The sequence below is a fragment of the Colletes gigas genome, unplaced genomic scaffold (genome assembly GCF_013123115.1).
Source record: "Colletes gigas isolate AHSC1104 unplaced genomic scaffold, ASM1312311v1 Colletes_gigas_Sc00003, whole genome shotgun sequence".
Classification (NCBI taxonomy): Eukaryota; Metazoa; Arthropoda; class Insecta; order Hymenoptera; family Colletidae; genus Colletes; species Colletes gigas.
Genome location: NW_025106632.1, coordinates 3,397,140 through 3,414,611, shown reverse-complemented (window position 1 = coordinate 3,414,611; position 17,472 = coordinate 3,397,140). Strand labels below are relative to the sequence as shown.

Below are 17,472 nucleotides of genomic sequence, written 5' to 3'. Positions count from 1 at the left end.
CGAAAATTCCCGAGTTAAACTGTCCTTTCGATGTCTTTGGTAGAAACAGTGTTAAAGCGAAACAATATATATTTTCTTATTTACCTTATAGTAGAGGCTTGTAAGACGAATACGATGACCTACGGTTCAAGGCCACACAGGGTCACGAGAGGAAAGTTACGACGAAGAATATTTCCATCCGTGAGACAGACGTAATAATCGAGGAATTTATATGTTTCGCTTTTAAGTTGAAATTTAAACGTTCGAAATGGCGACCTTGAACTACGATACCCGCTCTAGAGCTGTTTGACATTGATTTTCTGCTCTCGCGTAAAGTTATGATAGTTTGAATGAATTTTCAAAGTAGCAACTCACCTTTGACTCGTCAGATCAGCATAAGAATACTATGACTAATGATTTCGATTAAGGAAAAAGAATGGTTTATAAACTTCAAGAACCGTACGGTATAAATTTAATTTAGAAGCGTAACATGTATGAATTAATGATTAAGCAGACGTCGCACGATCAAGTAATTTGATAGTATTTGTATGATGCATTGATTAGATTATTAGTCATCACCCAACAGAGCGACGGAAGAACGATGATAAGTCTCCTCCCAAGTTGATTCTTCCGTCGACACGATTATAGTATTCTGTTTCATGTGTGAAGTCACCCTAATGGAACGCGTAAACGTAGCCCTGTTTCGGTTGGTCGTAAAAAACGGTGCCCGGCGTCGCTCCTTCACAATACGCGTTCAGTCTTCGGCATTAGTCCTTGCTAAACCGTCGTCTTGTGAACATCTACGCGCGGTGTAACGAAGCCATCGAGTCTGTCGGGGAAGTTCGCCTTCGGTAACCAAGTAGGTCGACTTTAATTTTTTAACACACGAGTAAAGGGTTCAGATTGTAATAGTAAACAAACTAGTATTTATGTTATGTATTATGATTATTTACGTTACCAGACGCCGAAAAGAATATCGTTAAGGAGTGTAAAAACTACAAAGAGATTAACGTAATTCTCTACATTTGATGAACCGAATTAAATTAAGTAACATAGTGACAGACAAACAACGAGACAAATAGTCAAAGTAATATAATATTAATAACCCTTTGTATTAACGTAACAAGACTGTTGCAAAGTTAATTTCATAAACAATTTGTATACGTCGGTGCTAAAGATAAAAATTTTTTTTCAGTATTGTCATTAGCCTATTATACAGTTTACTTCGCTAAATTGCTTTCACGTTTGACACTCGATATTTATTAGCTCACTGTTGACATTATGCCGGGCGTGATACACAGATATCAATATCTCGCGCGAACATAAGTCATTTCTTTTTCTTTGTGCTCCTCAAATATGGTTTTTATTACTTCTCGATTCAGGATTTTTTTTTTGTAAATTCACCGACCACATGTTCTATTATAAGAATCGTACAGAACTAGCTGCTTAGTATTTCTGTTGTGATTTTTGATAGTTCGGTTATGAGACATCTGTGTGTCAGAGTTTTATCATAATTGTAGGTCATTTATTCAGATAACCTTCGTGGAAATTTGTGATGTCGTATCAACTTCAAAAGACGAATGTCACTTTGCTGTTTAACACTTTTTTTTTTTTATCTAATCTTGCGATCGAAGTGAAATGAAAGATTGCTTAAAAATTAGTACGTTCGGTTTGGTTGTTGCAAACAAGCTAAACAAAATATAGTACACGCTATAAGTATAAGAAGCTGTTCATACAATTTAACGATAAGAGCAAAGAGAAATATTTGCCTGCAAGATTAACTTTTATAAGTCCGCGTAAATTAAATTTATTTTAAGCGGGACAATAACAATTTCACTCTCGAACATAGCACGATAACATTTACGATTTTTGTAAACGAAGGATAAACAATCAGTGGACAAATAAGCTCGAAATCGGAACAGTTCCCATTTATATTCAAACTTTTTAAATACAGCTATTTCAATTTGTTTAAGAGTGTGTCGAATTCACCAATATATACGTATTTAATATTCAAATGAGTTTTAAAATTAAAATTAAGACTGTATCGTCGTCGTGCCTGAGATATTTTTCTTTCTGCAAAATTTCGGTTATCATTCGCTTATTACACTATTGTAGTAACAAAGACGTTACATCAAGAGAAATTGTAAAAATTGAGTCAAGGTTTCCCCTCACGGTCAATGACTGTGCCCGTTAATGCGTAACTTTCTTTTGAGTTCTGACTTTGCAAGTTAATACAACGTGACCCGCGGGAACTTTTCATTTTCCGTTCATATTTTAGATAACAAAGACCATATAAACAAACGTTACGAATATCGTGAGCAACTTTCGGATATCCTGGCCTTGGATCGCCGGGTCTATTTCTGTGGTATACAGAACACCAATTACGTGCTTTATAAACCAAACACACGGCAAAATTTTGTACACGACTTCGCGAAGTATGAAAATATGCACTTCCTACGCGAAGAGCCTTAAATCTAAATTTTAGGCTACGGCCACCGTCGATATTACGTTTCTTGTGTCACCTCATGAATATCTAAATATAACTTTAGTGACTGGTTATTGTTGTCGTTGACTGTTGTGAATCACCACAACGATGTTTTGTAGTATCCTAAGTAGAGCATATAAAAATTGTTAAATTGTCTGATGCCACTCTGAAAATATTCTTTAGAGAGTGTTCCACATTTCGAACTTTCTCCTAAAAGAAAGAAATCTTTTTTTTTGGTTTTACGAGCAACTGCAGATATTCTGGCGTCTCGTTCTAGATCTGTTAGAAAACACATCGGTATTGCTGTTATTGTTGCTTTCCCTAGAACGAAACGTTTAACGTTCATCGATGCTTGTAAAGTCAACAAACTTTATTTGTTCTGACAATTTATTTACGAACAAACAAGTCAAATTACTTAGCTTTTCTCTTAAAATAATAAATATTGACATCCTCTCCAGAGTCAGAATGAGTCTTTAACACTTTATCTTTCCAAGATTCCCTATTTTGTCATGTCAATAAATTGAAACATGATATTATGAATAATGTTGATCTCGTCGATGATGGCACGTGTCTATTAAAAGAACTGCATAAACGCATACAAATTGCATCAAGTCTTCACCAGTATTATTTGCAAATCGATTTACATTAATAAAGTGAATCAAACAAACGCTATGTGTAATCGTTTGCTATTTACATTAGAAGTCTATCGGTGACTCCAATGAGAAGAGAGAAAGTCAATTTTTATAAATGAAAAGTGTCGTGCATCTGCCAATTTAGGAACAATGTTTAAATTCAATTACAGTATCAAACTTTTCTTTTTACAGATAAACAAAAATGGTCTCCCTCTCGAGACTCGCTATCATCAAGTCTTTGCAACTGGTGAGTAATACAATAATCAACGAAATGATTGAACATTCAGTTATTCAACAACTACGTCAATGCACAGTTGATGTTGGGTATATTATTATTCCAGAATTATGTAATTAACGAAACTAAAGGTAGAATATTGAGTGGTCATCAATCTCCAAAAATTGAGAGCCCTATCGATCGAAAATATGGTAGTCATTGAATTTCAATTATTTTAAATCATCGGTATGATCGACGTTGAAATCCTTGAAATCGTTTCTTTTTCTACTAAACAAATGTACTATATTTCGTGTGTTATCCTAGTTTACACGATAACACGTATACGTTCACAGTAACTTATCTTGTCGACAATGTTTTTTACGTCGATTCAATAATTTTTTTAAATTTGCTGGCCTTGGTGTTCATGTTTTTCCAGAACGATATGAATCAGTGTTAAACGTGAGATGCGTAAACTAGGCACAATTGTCTTCGCTAAAGAGTCTAACAGAATGAAAAATGACATAATAGCTAGTGATTGCTACGTGAGAGATTCGCTTCTTGTTACGGTCACACCTCAAACCGGAAGTCAACCACTACCCAAGTTTCCGTTAGGATTCTTTTTGTACCTTAACTGCGTTGATCGGTTGATCGTTTCATCGAAGCCAGAATTTTGCGTTCGGAAAACAAATATTAATTTTGACAGCCTCGTCGAAGTTTATGGATTTTATTCTGATCATAGCAACGAGTTGCATCACGGGACGCGGAAGTAAACGTGTTAATATTTGATTTTACTATACTGCTAATATTTTCTTAAAAAATCTTGTAAACATCGTTCGCATCGTCATTTATTACCTTCGAACTATGAAATAATGCATTATCAATGATGATTCAATCGGAAATCTACCAAATGATTAAACGCAGGAATGACTAATAGGAGACAAATTTTATAAAATAAATTTAATCAAAATTCATTGTTTCAGTATGAAATGAATTATAGTTTTTACTCTCTTATTTGTCGCTATAGTCTTGCGCTATGCGTGTAAGCAATTATCGGACCTTTCTGCCAAACGTTACAAATTGTATTAATATCGTATTATTCATTCTATACAGAGTGTTCCGTAATTTCTTTTTTCTAATAAAATGTTTTTTTCGACCGAATCAGATTAAAATGTAAAATGAAATATTTTTGTAATATTAAACGCAGGAATGACTAATAGGAGACAAATTTTATAAAATAAATTTAATCAAAACTCATTGTTTCAGTATGAAATGAATTATAGATTTTTCTCTTTTATTTGTCGCTATAGTCTTGCGCTATACGCGTAAGCAATTATCGGACCTTTCTGGCAAACGTTACAAATTGTATTAATATCGTATTATTCATTCTATACAGAGTGTTCCGTAATTTCTTTTTTCTAATAAAATGTTTTTTTCGACCGAATCAGATTAAAATGTAAAATGAAATATTTTTGTACGCGCTTCTACTATCGAGATAAATGAATTTGTAAGTGCATGTCATACACGTATCTTTAATAAAAGCTCCATTCGATACAGATATCAATTTGCTGGCAGATAATAATCATACGACATACATCTGTCACATATTGCGTATCGAGTTTGAATATAATATATGAAAATAGTAATTTATAACCAAAAATCTGCTTCTAAGAAAAAAATAAATTCGAATTAACGCGATGAATTTTTAACAGCTTTATGATTTTTTAGAAATAGTAAGAATTGTACTCTCTTCATAGAACTAACTTCAGCGTATATTTGTTATCAGTGGTAGTTGGTGGTAGGTGTTTAATTTCATTCAAAAAAAGAAATTGAACAATAAGAAATTTGGATGTAATGTTAATATACAATCAATTAACGATGCAATGCGTATGGCGACGGTTATGGCTTAAAAATGGCGAAAGAATACATTCTGAAAAGGACTGGGGTTTCTGCAATGAACGATAAGCCACGGCACGTGTTGAATTTGCAGTCAAAACTAACACCCGTTCCCTCGAAATAGAATGAAGTTCGTAACTGGAACGCAATGGCAGAATGTTAATGCGTTATTTATGGTTACATCGATGGAGTCGCTGTACTTGTTCCATCGGCCCAGTTTCGTGTAGTTAACTTTCCTATTTAAGGAAACTACCATTTTTATGCCTCGTTCGTTTTGTAATGTTAATTATTACGGGCAACGGGCCACGGAGGCACAGTTAAATATTATATTTTCCGTGCATTCCCTTCCGACGAAAGCTTTAAATATTATTAAAGAAACGATCACTCAAATACTAATATCAGGAAACATTTATCAATGAAAGCAAAATCATGTTTATTCACTTTTCACGATAAATCAAGCTTCTACGTCATAAATATGAATGAGTCAAGTAGACCAATAATTATCTTGTTCCGTTAAGATATGTCGCGCAGTACAGAAACACACATGTGCCTATGCAAAAAACGCTATTCATACTCGTTGTTAAGATCAGCGTGAAATACTTTCGACGCTTATAATAATTATTCTCCCTCGGCTTGGATCCTGGACAATTATTATTTTCTATGTCTAGGTACTATTATTTATACTACGTAAATTTTTATTATTAATATACTTTCGACGGTTATAATAATTTTTCTCCCTCGACTCGGATCCTGGACAATTATTATTTTCTATGTCTAGGTACCATTATTTATACTATGTAAATTTTTATTATTAATTTCAGTTGGTGGTATGTGTCCTCATAGGACTGCATTACCACTCCTTCAATGTTGGAACTATATACAGCGCGATGTTTACGATGGGCACCTTTGGTGGATATCTAATTATTCTCGTGGGATTATGCGCTGGTAATCTGATGGGAACCCCAGTAAATCGTCGCGTGGTACGTAAAGAACCAATTAAGTATAATAGAAAATAGAAAAGTTTCTATCGAAATTGCGTTCGATACGTGTTTGTCTCGTGCTTTTGGATGCCCCTGAACAATAGGCAACCCGACGCTCGCGCGAGTCGTAGTCTCACGTCCACGAAGGCGCGAAGTCGAACTATAATTAAGTAAACGACCCAATTATTGTCACTTTAATTTATTTTATTTAAAATTCCAAACGAATCCTAAAATCTTATATCTTGATGATTCATGAAAATGTTACTTTCGCAGGATCTCTTCTTCAGCTTGATTGGCTGCGCTCTGTTCATCGTTGTCGGCGCCCTAAATATCGACTATTTCTTGAACCTGGGTTACAGGAGCTCCTTCCGCGATACAGGACTCGCCAAAGGATCCATCAGCATAATCGAGGGAGCGTTGCTCCTTGTCGACTCGATCCTCACGTTCCGAGGGGAAGCATAAGAGAAAAAATATTTTTAAATAACGCCACGGACCGCACAATCGTCATTTGTTTTCAATCAGTGCAATCACATTCCGCGATAAGAAGCTGGCGGACGTTTCATCGATAAAAAAGAAAATACTGCCAAAGATCAAACGATTCTACTTCGTCGCACAGTTTAAAGGAAAAGGTCCCTCGTTGTGAAACAGATTTGGGGAACAGTATTCCCTGTTACGGAGCTGCGTGAAATTACGAAACGATAAACGAAGTACAAATAAAGGGAATTTGTTAATAATGTTGTCAGACTCGTCACCGAGGGTAGAGATATATTTTAGCTGTTTGTATAAAAAGGTAAATTTCGTACATGGTTTCGAAAAATATTTCTTTCGTGTTAATATGGCTGTAACTACTGTTCGTAGAAAAGTCATAGAATAGACAACGAATGTAAGGGATATTCGTACGACGAGTTACGAAGATATTTGAACGCTTGTAGTAAATAACAATGGGATGCCCCCATAGTTCGCGACACAATAGAATTTTGTAGAATAAACGAAACACACATATTATAGTGAAGTTTTTTAAATATTGTTATGACTGTGATTAAACACGATTATTAGAATTGTATTGGGAAATTTTAGAGAGAAGGTAACACTGTGTAGCATGTACAAATTTTTTATAAGTCCTTTTTATCACCTTGGTACACAGTTCATATTTATAGTAAATTATACACATTTGCTACGTGTGTTGTAATATTTTCTTCAACGCTTTGCCAATACGGTTATAACGATATCTTAAAACCTTCTTGAACAATAGGACTTGTTTAGACTCATCGTTTCATAATTATTTATAAATTAATTAATTTTAATATAATTACCAGAGTCACATATTTTATTAAACTAATTTATAAGCATTACATTGTAATAAACATTGACTGAAATGATGTTTCATTATTACGTTAGGAAGATGACCGAACGTGAAACATACTCTTCGAAGTTTTCGATCGCAAGCATTCAAATACATTCGTACTCGTTGAACGCGAAATGTATTTTATTTCCAAAGAAAATGTTTTTTATATATTTTTTGACGTAAATTCGTATTAGATAGTACAATGAAAGTAGTATTTATAACTACAAATTTTAGGTGTACAATGTTAAAATTGCATCGAAATGTTTTTCTGTATTAAGCGGCAGTCCTTCTCTAACGTAAGGCCAGTGAAAGTGTAACCATTATTATTGCACATAAATTAAGCAATGATTGCGCTCTATACGTACGCTGCATAAAAATGAAACAACGGTTACTGCGCAGAAGTAACATTTTTTTCTATCGTGTCATATTGTAACTCGCTTATCACGTTTATTACGGTTTACTTGTTAATTTATACGTTTTTCACTATTTTAAGATCGAAATATAAATGTTTAATAACTGTATTTATCCGTTCTGATCACTTTTACAATTGACTCGAATGATTTGTAACAAACTATTGTAAATGTTATTGTGCAATACATGTACCTGCATACAGTTACGCAAAATAAATAATTCTCTTTAATTTTTTTAAATACGTGTTATTTAGACACGTATTTACGGAAGTAAATTTCGCATGTAATCCGTTAGAAAAAAAGGATTCTGGACTTAAAGCATTTGATAGTAGCTGAACGAAGTAAAAGATAGTGAACATAGGTTGAGAAATAGAACTTTATAATGCTAGTGACTTATTCAATGTTTCGATAATAAAAACAATATTATATTATGAATTTTATATTTGTATTTAAGAGTTCGTACTGTTCGTTCAAGAGGGGGAAAAATATATAATATATAGAAATAGAGAATCGTAGTGGGTCAAACGTTTTAGTCAGCCTTCGTAAGGTCAATGACTAAGCAAAAATGACTCGACATTATATGTATTCTATTATAGGATGGCCCACGCAATTGGGTAGAACTAAATTGACAAAAATTGCAAAATGTTGTTCCCACATTGTCCGCGTCTGGAGGGTTGCATCCGAAATTCATTAAATCGAATATCGTTAAATCGATGTTTTAGTTTTACTATACTATCATGTGAATGTTAACTTTGAGATAAGTTGTTATGTTCTGTCGGATGCAATTTTAAGCCACATCTCACTTGATTTTTATTATATAACTTGAAGTTTACTGAAAAGTGTTTGAGAAATTGAAACCTTGTGAGCGTCTAACGAACCGCGGAATAGTTTCGATATATCGAGAGTCTCGAGTCGGCGTAAGGAACTCGTGTCGATACGGTCGGTAAGGTCGATCAGCTGCAACAGTCGATCGTGCATGGTTGCGTGTGTGCGGATTGCACCGCCGCTTCGAGGCAGCAGCTTTATTTACTAATTAGAGTGCCGATGTGCAGTAGGAAGCGTTAAATGTGCGTGGAAAATGTCGAATCCGGGCGGTAGTAGGAGGAATGGGGCCATGAAGATTCGTTTGACGAGTGAGTTTATCAGGAAATCACAATGATTCTACCCGCGAGAGGAAAGTCGGCCGATACCAACACGCGTTGTGATCCCTTTCGTGTCTTGTATTTGTTGTGTGTTCGTTAATATGGCACCGTCGTAAACCTTATGGAGGGCCGTATACGAGAAACGTCAAAGCAGCCTTCGCGGATATTGGCTTTTGTTCTTTCGGTGTAATACGATGGAGATACGCAAAAAGGTTTGACTAGGGTTTTCGTCCTTTGGTTATGGCAACTCCCTATCGGAGGTCAAGACCCCACCGTGAGCACTCCGGGAGACCGTAGGCCGACAACGTTAATTTTGGTGAACTTGTCACGCCCGCATTGCCTTTCCCTTAATATCTTAACACTCTCCGGAGGGTTACAATTGTTGCAAGCATTTTTAAGTTTAAAATTACTCAGTGTTGATTGATTCAACGAGGATTGTAATCGAGATCAAATCAAACGTGAATAGGTCCAATTAACAAATGTCAGACGCCTAGTATCGATGCGCGAGTTGAATATTTCTTTGAAACGTGCGTTGTTGATATTTTGTTACTATTCAAATCCTAAACTTCATTGTATATATAAAAAGATTATAATATTCCAATGTACAACAGACTCGCAATAAAAAATTGCTATTTTATTTTCTTTTTTAAACCGACTATGATGTCGATTGTTATTTAATGTCATCCTCTGTTTAAAAAAAAGAGATTGATAAAACTGAACGAGTTATTTAAAAGAAAAAATTATATAAAATTAATATTTATACGTAGTTGTAATATACTTGTAGGCTATTAAAGTAATATATTTATGGAATTATTTTGCTTTTAAGCTATTTATCTACATACTATATTATTTGTTTCATAATTGTTATATGCGTTGTTAAAGTGTGTTAATACAGGCTGAGCTTGTAATTTCATTATATAAATTTTGCAGTTTTATGTGCCCGTAATCTTGCAAGAAAAGATCTGTTCCGTGAGTATTTTTTGCATGAAAAAGAAACGAAGTTGTAAAAGAATACTTGATCGCAAAATATTTATTTTAGGCCTACCGGATCCTTTTGCTAAAATCACGGTCGATGGTTCGGGTCAGTGTCATAGCACTGATACCTGTAAGGCAACACTAGATCCCAAATGGAATCAACATTATGACTTGTAATTATTTTACAATTATAGTATATGGTTGATTTTATATATGAAAAGTGTTTCAATTCTTAATTTCCTTTTATAGATACATTGGGAAGAACGACGGTATCACTATATCAGTTTGGAATCATAAAAAAATTCATAAAAAGAAAGGAGGAGGTTTTCTGGGATGTGTACGAATATTATCCAATACAATACAAAGACTTAAGGATACAGGATGTAATTATACCTTTTTATAGTAATATGTAACCGTGAATATTACTTTCATGATGTTTGATTATTAAACGTTTGTATATTTTGTAGATCAACGATTAGATCTTTGCAAAGCACACTCGGATGATACTGATGTTGTTAAAGGACAAATTGTTATATCTCTGTTATCACGGGATGGTCATAATGGTGCTGTGAGTAATACAGTTGGTCATAATGCTGTAGTGGATGTCCTTGGGGACCTGAGTTGTCCGACAGATTTACCAGACGGTTGGGAAGAAAGGAGAACTCGGAGTGGACGACTTTACTATGTTAATCATTATACTAGAACTACACAGTGGACTCGTCCAAATGCTCGGTAAATTTTTGTTACAGAAACATCGTAAACTTCCAATATTAAATTTTCTTATATAATTTGATTTTTGTAATAGACCTAGTAATGGTATTATACCAACTACACCTGAGCCACCACCGCTTCCTTTTTCTGAATCTACTTCTCCCAGTGGTAGTGGAAGTCCTCCTAATGTAACAACTGAAAGTCCTACGAGGTATAGTACTCCTGAATGGAACGGGGAAGGAACGCCTAGTAGAACACCTAGCAGAGATAGTTCTGCTTCTAATACACCAAGAAATACACCAACCCAACAGCAAAATAGAAATCAACAAAATCAACATAATACAAGAAATGTAACACCAGCGTCAGTGCGGGAACGACGACCAGTTAGAGCAGCTGATGAACAAAATGGCAATCAAAGTGGTAATGCCAGACCAGATCGTAGTATTAATAATGGTCAACCGCGTAGGCCTAATCGAAGTAATAGAAATAGAAACATTGCAATACTGAACAATGAGAGGAGATATGATCCCCCGCAACCACCAGATTTACCTAGAGGTTATGGTAAGTATCAGATTATTACAGTCTTTTGTATGTATGAAAATAAATGCAAAAATTGGATAAAAATGAAATAAATATTTTACAGAAATGAGGAAAACGCAACAAGGACAAGTATATTTTTATCATGTGCCAACTGGTTCATCTACATGGCATGATCCTAGAATACCTCGTGATTTACCAGCAAATGAATTGGTAAATGAACTTGGACCATTACCCAGTGGCTGGGAAATGCGACAAACGCAAAGCGGTCGTGTTTATTTTGTGGATCATAATAACAGAAGTACACAATTTACTGATCCTAGATTGTCCAGCCAAATTATAAGCATTTTATTAAAGTAAGTGAATGGTAAATGAAAATATTCAAATGAATTTCAAAGTTTCGTTTTGTAAATTGTGAAATTATTGTTTTATAACAGTAAGCGACAAAATAATATCGTAACGATTCAAACGAATAATTCAAGTAATTCGGTGACAACTGCGAATGAAACGGCAGAAGCGGATACGCCTGCATCACCAAGCATTGTATGCATTACAGTTCAACAAAGGCCAAGAACAGAAAGTGGAAGTAATAATAATTCACCGACATGTAAGTCTAAGTAATATTTCAATATTTTTATTCCAAAAATAAAATTTTGTATATAAACACAGAATATATGAAATTTATACAACATATTTTGTATAAAATTGATCGATACTATCGGTGCTGTTTAAATTATAAACAAGTTAACCTATTTAACGTGATATAGAAATAAAACAAAAATATTTGTACATTATACAATTTTATCTTATCTTTATGGAGTATCTTTTCAGTGGTTAGATGTATAATTAATCAATTTTACTTCACCGAAATGCATTTTTATTTTATGGGAATTTCGTTCATTAGAGCACAGTGTTGTAATCAATGCAGTTTAATTACTACTCTTCAGTAAAAGTAATACTCTCGTTTATGTTTTATACATTTGTAATTTGTAATATAGTGGAGAATACATCAAGCCAGAATGCACAGACCGTGTCTGAATTGCCAAAGGAACTAATGGATAATGAACTTCTGCCAAAATATAAACGAGATTTAGTTGCAAAGTTGAAGTGTTTGAGAGCAGAATTGAATGCTCTTCAGCCTCAAAGTGGGCATTGTAGGCTCGAAGTATCACGAAATGAAATATTCGAAGTGAGTGTTTCATTATATTAATTTCGTAATTGAGAAATAACTAGAATATTATTCTTCAAATTACATAACCGGTGATAGTTATAATACAAATTTCATACGTATATAATTATTTGTTTAGGAGTCATACAGATTAATAATGAAAATGCGACCAAAAGACATGCGTAAAAGACTTATGGTTAAATTTCGTGGCGAAGAAGGTCTTGATTATGGTGGTGTAGCACGAGAGTGGTTATATTTACTGTCACACGAAATGTTAAATCCACAGTATGGTTTATTTCAATATTCGAGAGACGACAATTATACGCTTCAAATCAATCCAGATTCAGGAATAAATCCAGAACATTTATCATACTTCCATTTCGCTGGCCGGATAATAGGAATTGCTGTTTTCCATGGTCATCATATAGATGGTGGTTTCACGACTCCATTTTATAAAATGTTGCTTAACAAAGCTATTACTCTTACCGATATAGAAGGAGTCGATCCAGAGTTACATAGGAGTCTTACATGGATGTTGTAAGTAAACAAAAGTAATAAATATATAAAATCTTCATAAAATATATTACAAAAATATTGTCCCATCGACAGAGAAAATAGTATAGACGGAGTGTTGGATGCTACATTTTCGGTAGAACATAGTAGTTTTGGAGTATTGAAAAACCACGAATTAAAACCGGGTGGTAAAGACATTCCTGTAACCGAAGAAAATAAAAGGGAATATGTCCGATTATACGTAAATTATCGCTTTATGCGAGGAATTGAACAACAATTTTTGGCATTACAAAAGGGATTTCACGAACTAATTCCACCTCAACTGTTAAGACCATTTGATGAAAGAGAATTAGAATTGGTTATAGGTGGCTTAGGAACTATTGATATTAACGACTGGAAAATGCACACACGATTAAAACATTGTACACCCGATACGCCAGTGGTAAAATGGTTTTGGCAAATTGTGGAATCTTACGGAGAAGAAATGAGAGCTCGGTTACTTCAGTTTGTTACTGGAAGTTCCAGAGTTCCTTTGCAGGGTTTCAAAGCTTTGCAAGGTAAAAGCATATATCCAATTGAATGAAAATAATTTTTTTTTTTTATATTTATTAAGTATCGTTAATTAATTTGCATAGGATCAACAGGGGCTGCCGGTCCACGTCTGTTTACAATTCATGCCGTTGATGCGCCTAGTGAAAATTTACCAAAAGCGCATACTTGTTTCAATAGAATAGATATTCCAGAAAGTTATCCGTGTTATCAGAAAATGCTTGACAAACTTACACAAGCGGTTGAAGAAACTTGTGGTTTTGCTGTTGAATAATAGGTAAAATACATAACCTTATTTTACGTGTAGCGTATACATATTCTGTTTTATAGAATTATTGAGACTATACATTTTCATAACAGGAAATATTCGTCGACAGATTTTACTGTCGTTAAATTAAAAATTAATGTTTCAAGTATCGAGAGATGTTATCTGAGGAGAGTAAGGAAAGAGCTAGTATTATAAAATGAAAATGTTAATACATAGAATGTCAGAAATATTTCTGACAATGTTTTTGTACAAATGTCTGAATGGCCTTGATGGTTGTAATGACCGGCAAGTAATTGCCGATTGGTACATCATGTATATGAACACACTTGTGATTTCCTCACTTCGTCCATGAACATTTAAAATGAATGGTTCCTCAGAAGTTTTGATTATATTGGTCTCTAACTATTTATTGTTTAATGACTGATAGAGATGCGCAAAAATTACAATTTCATCGAGGTAAATATTTTGATTGGCCTAAATTTTGATTTTATTTATATTAACCAAGTTTTCCGTCATAACTCTAGGATCGATAATTTACTTATAAGATCACCATCAAAGAATTAATTTCATTGTTCAAGGTATGATAGAAAAATCATGCATGCACAAAATATCTATGGAAAATGAATTCTTTCACATAATGAAAAACATTGTTCAATTATAAAACATACTCACGTTACTATTTTATATTAAACGAAAAATCTCGAAAAATATGTCGATAATTTAAGAATCTCAAAGCATTCAAAATTTCTCGATGTGCATTACCTGATATTTCCAGTTTTAGGACAACGTGTTTCATTCTCGAAAGGTTTCACTTTCTTTTTAATCAAATGTAGTAACAATATGCACAGTCAATTAATAATTCCGCATTAATTACCTTTGAAATAATAGAATTTAGTGACAGATTAAGAATATATACTCAAATTCACACTATTGTAATCAGATATCTGTTGAAAACAGTGCTGGGAATCTAGTATTTTACAGATGTATTATTATTACAAATATGACTCATGGTGGTCAAGGGGAAAATACAAAATTTGTATATAAATCATGACCTTAGACGCAAGTGTCAAGTTTTTTATTTTACGAGTGTATTTTATACATGTTCTTAATTATCTATAGGAACGTGCTGATATCATATCAACAGTCATAACATTATACAACGCACCTGTACATTTGATTAAATATTCTAAACATAGGTTTAGAATTATTAGAAAAATATTGTTTTCAATTAATTTTTGTTACAATGGAAATTAATAGGTACAAAGTACTATAATTGAAAGTAAGAAAGGGCACACATGTTCTCAGTATTAAAATTTATTTTATTACTATACAAACAGCACTTGCGTTGAGGAACTCTGTAACGCAATCGGCAAATTTTGTTATTGCTGCGCAACTCGTATCGAACGAAGATTATTGTTGCTTATTTTGTAGCCAATAGCACCGAATGCGTTAATAAAATGTAAATAATAAAGTTTAATATAAAATTAATAACACAAGCGTATGATGTGTGCGCCAAATAGTCGGCTTTGCACGATAAAAACGCATCGGTTCTAGTGTAGGCTAAAAAAAAGTAAATTGTGTACATTAGCTTTAATTTAAAATGAAACACATATTTAAAGAAAGAGTTTATTCGACGAGTTTATGTAAAGTTAGAAAATTTTGATCGAATTAACTCTTTTGTTTTAGGAGTTCACAAAATGATCTATACTTTACTAGCTTTTAGTAAAGCATAGAGGAATTTATTTATCGCACGAGAAACCTTCATTTAGTCTCTAGCATTTACTTTTATTGTAAAAAACTAGTGGCTAATAGCACGAATCATCATTTCGTATTATTACTGCATTATTGTATGTTATTCTGCACATAACTGTGATCAAGCATATCTTGAAAAGAGAAGAAACAGTGGGAGACACTTTTTAACGGTTTGTTTTAACATTCTACACGTGTTCCTTTTATTTTTTTTTTTTTAAATAACAAACCCTTATATTAATACTTGTTTCAATAATGCCTTTATTAGCGAAACATTGTTATATTTTTTATTTCTAAAGTATCACCCGTTTTCGGTTTTGAAACACGGTCTGATTACTTTGCTTTTATATTTGTAAACATTTATCATGAATATACTATCACCCTCCCCCTTTTGTATGATATGCTAACGAGGCAATCGTTCGATTCTGATACGAGAGTAATTATAACAACTAGTGATGATGACGGTGATAATGATGATGTCTATACATTCGAAAAGTTTCGTAAAACAGTATTAAATGAAATTTATCGAATGATATTGCTGATTTGAAACTATCTACCTAATCATGTTAAAATATTATTCACACATTTCTCATTTTTACGGTAATAATATTTTAAGATTACCTTCAAGCCTACAATTACATTACATTCATTTTTAATACATGCTATAGTGTTCTCGAATTTAAATTATTGACAACCATGCCGAGAGTCTCCCACGAGTTCGTTATATTTTAAACTTTTTTTTAATTTCTATCGCATCTGAGGGGGATAAAGGCCTTATTAGTGCCTTGGAGTTGATGTCAATGAGAATAAAACAAACATTTTATGTCTATTATATTTTGGAATAAAAATAATATTGCATGTCATTAAAAAAAAACAAAAAAAAAATCTCGCTAATTCTAAAACGTCTAAAAATTGTCGCAACGTAAAATTTACTAGTATATGCATAGATAATAATAGAACAAACGACCTTACAGTTGAAATATGAATAATAACGAATTATGTCACAATGTGAGCAAATATTGCCAAGAAGATTTAATTAATTGAAGTCCTTAAATATTAGACACTTTTCTAATTCATTATCTCTTGCTGTTAAACAAAAATGGTAAAAATAACATAAACATTTTATAAGCAAATTAATCTAAATATTAGTGATGCTGTAAGTAATAAATACCCTGGAAAGATCTTCAATACTTCTAAACATGTTACGTACATGAGTAATCAAAGGCAGAAAATCAATGATTTATTACTTAAGAAACAATTAGCGCGAATAAAATGTTGCTTTCAGTTATGCATTATTATTATGTGCAATTTAATTTGATCGTTTGCGTATGAAGTGCGTCGAAGCGCTGTGTACAAATTATTTTAATCAATGTTTCACTGCCTAATTATGCAAATTCAGCAGGAGACAATATTAAATAATGAATTAAGATAAAGGGTACAAAAATTAGAAAATGGTTTGATACATATCATGTAAAATAACTTTCATTGCAATTTGAAATTTCAGATGCGAACGTAATTAAGCAGAATAATTATTAATAAACTACGGGTATAGATGCTCTCTTAAATTGCGTGAACGTTCAACGATTAATAATAATCGGAATTTTTAATAAACGTACGTGGTGGCCGGATTTCGAATTCCATGTTAAGTACATTGTATACTGTGCTTGGCAATAATAGAATTTTACTCTACCAAATAGCAGGATATTTTGCAAATATTTATCAGTACCCATTAAAAAAAAAAGAAGGCATTACGATAATTGAAAGCAAATATTTCTTTTCGTCGGAAAGCGATAAAAAAGGAAACATGTTAATAGAAATGAGGAATCGTTTATTCAATAACTTATACATCGATTTTTAGGACTTATTTATCAAGGTATGCGTGAAAATTATACAAAATTGCGAATATGTTACTACGCTGCAAT

At 33.1% G+C, this 17,472-nt stretch overlaps 2 protein-coding genes across 3 annotated transcripts; both read left to right on the top strand.

Moving 5' to 3' along the window:
- Positions 1–691: 691 nt before the first annotated feature.
- On the top strand, positions 692–8,495 carry LOC122404617 (protein snakeskin-like). Its single transcript, XM_043408744.1, has 4 exons — positions 692–838; positions 3,289–3,343; positions 6,025–6,183; positions 6,457–8,495. Exons 2-4 carry the CDS (start codon positions 3,299–3,301, stop codon positions 6,643–6,645), a joined length of 393 nt encoding a protein of 130 aa, XP_043264679.1. The 5' UTR covers positions 692–838; positions 3,289–3,298; the 3' UTR covers positions 6,646–8,495.
- A 249-nt stretch (positions 8,496–8,744) lies between these two features.
- LOC122404616 (E3 ubiquitin-protein ligase SMURF1) lies at positions 8,745–17,461 on the top strand. 2 transcript variants are annotated; one of them, XM_043408743.1, is made up of 13 exons: positions 8,745–9,071; positions 10,011–10,049; positions 10,120–10,228; positions 10,305–10,438; positions 10,523–10,787; positions 10,861–11,327; positions 11,410–11,659; positions 11,741–11,910; positions 12,302–12,492; positions 12,611–13,008; positions 13,081–13,541; positions 13,629–13,810; positions 13,894–17,461. In XM_043408743.1, exons 1-12 carry the CDS (start codon positions 9,017–9,019, stop codon positions 13,805–13,807), a joined length of 2,718 nt encoding a protein of 905 aa, XP_043264678.1. In that variant the 5' UTR covers positions 8,745–9,016; the 3' UTR covers positions 13,808–13,810; positions 13,894–17,461. The 2 variants fall into 2 exon arrangements, with proteins under 2 accessions (XP_043264678.1, XP_043264677.1); XM_043408742.1 differs by having other exon boundaries at positions 8,746–9,071; positions 13,620–13,810.
- Positions 17,462–17,472: the final 11 nt, after the last annotated feature.